Source organism: Octopus bimaculoides, chromosome 9, assembly GCF_001194135.2.
Source record: "Octopus bimaculoides isolate UCB-OBI-ISO-001 chromosome 9, ASM119413v2, whole genome shotgun sequence".
Taxonomy (NCBI): domain Eukaryota; kingdom Metazoa; phylum Mollusca; class Cephalopoda; order Octopoda; family Octopodidae; genus Octopus; species Octopus bimaculoides.
Window position 1 is genome coordinate 41,131,991 of NC_068989.1, and position 5,018 is coordinate 41,137,008.

General features: G+C 34.7%; 1 protein-coding gene across 1 annotated transcript in view; it reads left to right on the top strand.

Annotated features, from left to right (window-relative positions):
* LOC106872661 (uncharacterized) overlaps positions 1 to 5,018 on the top strand; it is a 73,548-nt gene that overhangs the window by 16,832 nt on the left and 51,698 nt on the right. The window contains exons 5-7 of the mRNA XM_014919724.2: positions 1,380 to 1,524; positions 2,491 to 3,164; positions 3,368 to 3,834. Of these exons, the coding sequence (XP_014775210.2) occupies positions 1,380 to 1,524; positions 2,491 to 3,164; positions 3,368 to 3,834 (1,286 nt within the window). The remainder of the gene's footprint in view (positions 1 to 1,379; positions 1,525 to 2,490; positions 3,165 to 3,367; positions 3,835 to 5,018) is intronic.

The following is a 5,018-nucleotide window of genomic DNA, read 5'->3' on the forward strand; positions in this document are numbered from 1 at the left end:
ATATATACACACATACATACATACATACAAACACATTTGTTTGTATACATTTTATAAACATACTTTATAATTGCACTGAATATATGAAGGAAATCATCTTGTTTTAACCATCATCCTTTAAATCTTAAGAAGGCCTTGCAGATTTTGTATGTATGTATGCATGCATGTATATACATACACACACACACACACACACACACACATCAGCCTTGTGTCATGGAAATGTATGTATGTATGTATGCATGCATGTATACACATACATACACACATTTCCACTGCCCTTGTGTCAAAAGAATTATCATTATCATTATTATTATTACTATTATTATTTCTTTTTATCACAGGTTTTGTTGGAACTCCTGGAGTCATACATATGTAGCAGGCTTGCTACCTGCTGCACCATGCTATCTGTTCTTTTCAACTATCTAATACTTTTCTGATTATTCTGGCTGTGCCAAGAAAGCAATCCTTTTGTAACAGTTCTACTGGGCACTCTATTCTGATTTCCTTTATATTCCTCTTGATACCTTCTGATACTGACCCCAATGACCCAACAATAGTTGGCACTATCTTCACCTTCTTCACTTTCTATAGCCGGGGCTATTTCATACTTAAGGGAGTTGTATTTATCAATTTTTATGCCTTCCTTCTTGACTATTCATAGGTCAAAGAGGCATGCAACATCAGCTATATAGCATATGTGGTGTATCTTGTTGACCACCACTATGTCCAGTCTGTTATGCTCTAGCACCTTATTATCGTTGTTGTTGTTAATAATAATAATAATAATAATAATAATACAGACAGTGGTTCTCATGGCTTCTTATCTTAACTGATTGGAGGCGCTATCATGTATATTGTTTTGTCTTGGTATAAAAGATGGGCTACAGCAAATATTCTGCTCAATACCACAGATTTGCTTGTCAGTTGCTTGATCTTAACCAGTTGAGCATGTCCCTTAGTGGCTGACAATATGTGCATCTCTGATCACAAGCAGAAGTAGTGGGGGAGCATCATAGCCATGTGTTGAGAGGAACTCTTTGGGGTTTGGATAATTCACCTTTGGAAACATAGGTATTTCGTTCGACATCCTCAAACAACCTTTATTCAAGGACCTTTTGAGCAGGATGGGCTACTTGAGTTTAAGAAAATTCTAACTGGGCCACACTTGCAAGGTCATGCGCTGTTTATCTTGATATTAGACCACTATGTTGCGCACATGTGGTTGTGTACCCTTATCAGATGGGTAATCATGATGGGTATACTGGGCTTCGTATACTTTACCCCAGTGTTACTTTGATGGCATGTTCCTCTCTCTCACTCAGTAATAATAATAATAATAATAATAATAATTATCGTAAATTTATCTTTATCATTAGGCAACATATCTCTTCTTAAAATCATGAAGCTGCCTGAAGAGGGTACCTGCAACAGAAACTTCAGTCAAGGATTTCCTTCCAAGTCAAAAGTTTATTGTTCTAGATCATTCCAGTTAGTGAACTTTACAATGGAACATGGCGACAGGTGAGACTCATAATATTGTCATATTAGGGGTGTACACATATGAAAGTAAAATATGATCTGTTGCTGTTGCTATTTTTTAACACCAGATCAGCCTATGATCAAAAAAATATTCCAGCCATTATCATCCAATATGTTCTTACTTTTGGCACATCAGAACAATCTGAAATTAACTATCTGTTATTTCTCCTGTTAGACATTTGGTCTTGGTCAAAGTTTTTCTCATCAGAGAAGAACCAAAGTATGCCATGTCAAAAGAGTTTTTAATCTTGTAAAATAACTACTCGGTATGTGCTACATGGTTTTCCTGTGTTTTTGCAGACATGAATTCACCTCTCCTCATATGGCATGTATCAAATGTTCTCATGTACCACAGTTCCGATAGTCCATTCCAACACTTGAAGTTCTTTGGTGATGACTCTCATTGATTTTCTGGGATCATCATTGATAATGTCTGAAGTTGTTGGATGACTTGTGATGTCTTTACAGTGTCCAAATATTTAGAATGATTTTATATTTTTGATAAATCTGAAATATTCCTGCCAGAGGCTTCCAACTCCATTCAAACTTTGTGTACAAAAGTGCTTTCAACATTTAGAAAGGTAGCAATTTCTAAATCTGTTCCAAGGTCATAGCTGGAGCAAATGGCATCCAGGGCAAGCAACAAAACTGATTTGAAGAGAGGAGGAAGGGGATGATGATGATGACGACAAAGATGTTGATAGCAGTGAAGTTGAGCATGATGACAATGATGATAGTGATGGTAACAATAATAATAGTGATGACATTGATGGTGATGATGATGACAACGACGATGATGGTGGTGGTGGTGGTGGTGGTGATGATGATGATGAGGAGGAGGAGGAGGAGGAGACAAGGTCATGGAGAAGGAAGTAGGGTTGGCTGATGTCATAACTCCTGTATATGTTGCAATTTGTCATAAATCATTAACAATTTCTTCTCTTTCAGATTGTGTACAGAGTTTACTTCCTATGGTGGAGGCTACTCGACTGTTAAACCCATCAATTCAAGCCCATCACCTACACAGTATTATCGACAGACTGCATCAACAGAAACGAAATGCTTCCAATATGATAGAAAAGCTCCTCAACACTGTAGCGAGACATTACAGTGTGATTTAGAGCCTTTGAAAGTGATTCCAACTCTTTCCCAATCACCAAATGTAACAATTATGTTTGATGGTTGGTTTGACGGTAATGTCTACAAAAATGGAACTGGAAACAATGGCGTTGAATCATATGAAGTTGTAGTACATCCAATGACAGTAACAGGAGATAAACTGCAAGTAGATCAAACGAAAACACTTTATAAGTATAAGAGTGTTAATGAAACAACTTTAGAGTTAAGTCTGTCTGCAGGATCAGGAGTTTATGCAGTATATCTTACCATCAAAGATTTTGCTCACAATGCCCAGTTTGCTCGCAGATTCTTTCTCTATGACAACAATTCCTTGATTGAAGCCAGAAATATTCCTCTACCGAAAGTTATTTCAAAAACTGGTCGAAGTGACATCCCTTGGTATTCAGATGAAGAAGACGTCTGTATTACATGGTACAATCTTTTTATGAACACTTTTCTTGAAACGTATTTGAAACCAATAAAGGAAGATAATACTATACCAGGTACTTAACTGTTCACTCTTAACTTTCTATATAACAAAATACTGCACAGAACCACATTAGCTAGCCATTGAAACACATACTAATTTTATCCCTGCACTACTCTGAACAACAGATGTCAAAATAATAATTGAAAAATTCTTGTTTTGATGAAAAAATTTTTCAGTATGTTTACTCATTTTAACTATTGTCCTATATCATTTCAGAAAAGTATGACCACACTTCTGGTCTGCTCAACATTAATGGTACTGAAAACATACAAGGAATAGATCAATTCACTTACCGTTTCCAAGTGAATAATGGAAATATTTCTGTAGAAAATTTGACTTCATCTAATAACAACCAGACACAGTGTTTCCAAGACACCTTACAAGACGGAGATTCTCTGAGAATATGGGTGACTGCAAGGGACATTATGAACCAGACATTGTCCAAGAATATAACTATATATATTGATCGAAGTGCTCCTTCTATTGAAAAGTTTTCATTGACCAAAGATGGGCACCAAAGATTGTATATGCATAATTCTTCTGATTTATCCTCAATGGTTGTTAACATTGATGCTATTGATCAACACAGTGGTTTAAAACAAGTTCAGTGGATTTTGGGAACAAAAGATGGTTCCAATGATATTGGGACTGGTTCACTTCCAGTAGTTAAACTTGGTGATTATGTAAGATTTTCAGATAATATTTTTGTCTATTTATTTATGTTATTTTTGTGTGAATATATTTATCCTCTCTTAAATTTGGATGTTCTATTCAAACAAACCATAACTGCAGTAGATGCCATGAGAGAAACTCTCATATTGGCTTTTGGTGCAAAATGCACTCTTGTTTATGTCACTAATGGGGAAACATATCCCTTCCACCTCCAGCACCAAGGCTACTAGAAGCCAACTTGAGAGTTTCTCTCATGATAACAACCACAGTATAATTTGTTCTAATAGAACATTCACATCTAAGTGAAGATAAATATTACCTCTCAGTATTGATGCTACTTTTGTTGCTAATAAATATATACTGTGTGAGGATGGTATGTTTCTTTTGTGATGTTTTTAAATAAACATTGTCATTTTGAACTAATACTGTTTCTGCCATTCATGTTGAATTTTTATTCAACCTGCCAGATAATCGTGATGTCATCTGATACTATAGATTTATTAATTAAAGGCACACTAAGTGACAGTGATTGAAATATTGGTGTGTATATTTATATTCTCCATACTGACCTCGTGTGTTTCTGTGTCATTGCACCTGATCAGCAATGAACAATGACTTTGTTGTTCTCAGTTCACTAAAAACTGTTATTCTTATGTTTAAACTACAAATTATCTGACCTGTGCAAAAGTCTGTCAAGCTGTAATTGATTAATCAGAAGCATACTAAGCAGCGATGATTGAAATATATGAGTCTAAAATTATATTTAATACGTCTGTATACAGACAAATGAGGAAGACTTCTTTTCATATTAAGTTTAAGTTTATATGTATATATATAAACCATTACAACCTGTTTATACACATATAATCTAAGGACAACTATTAATGCTGTCTGTTATTTACTGTCTGCTATGAATTAATCTAACCTGACCCTGAAGATATACAATATTCCATTTTTTATCACAGACAAGAGTGAGTCAGGATATTACATCGAAATTTACATAGGTCATTAAACAAGTTTTTATGATGGATCGCATTATAGCTCTTATTTAAATTGATATGCACACAAAATTGTATGATTAACAACCTTTCATATGAGAATTTTGCTACGTTGATAATAGGTACAATATTTTTACCAAATATTTGGTAGAGATCTAAAAATACACACACACACATATATATATATATATATATAT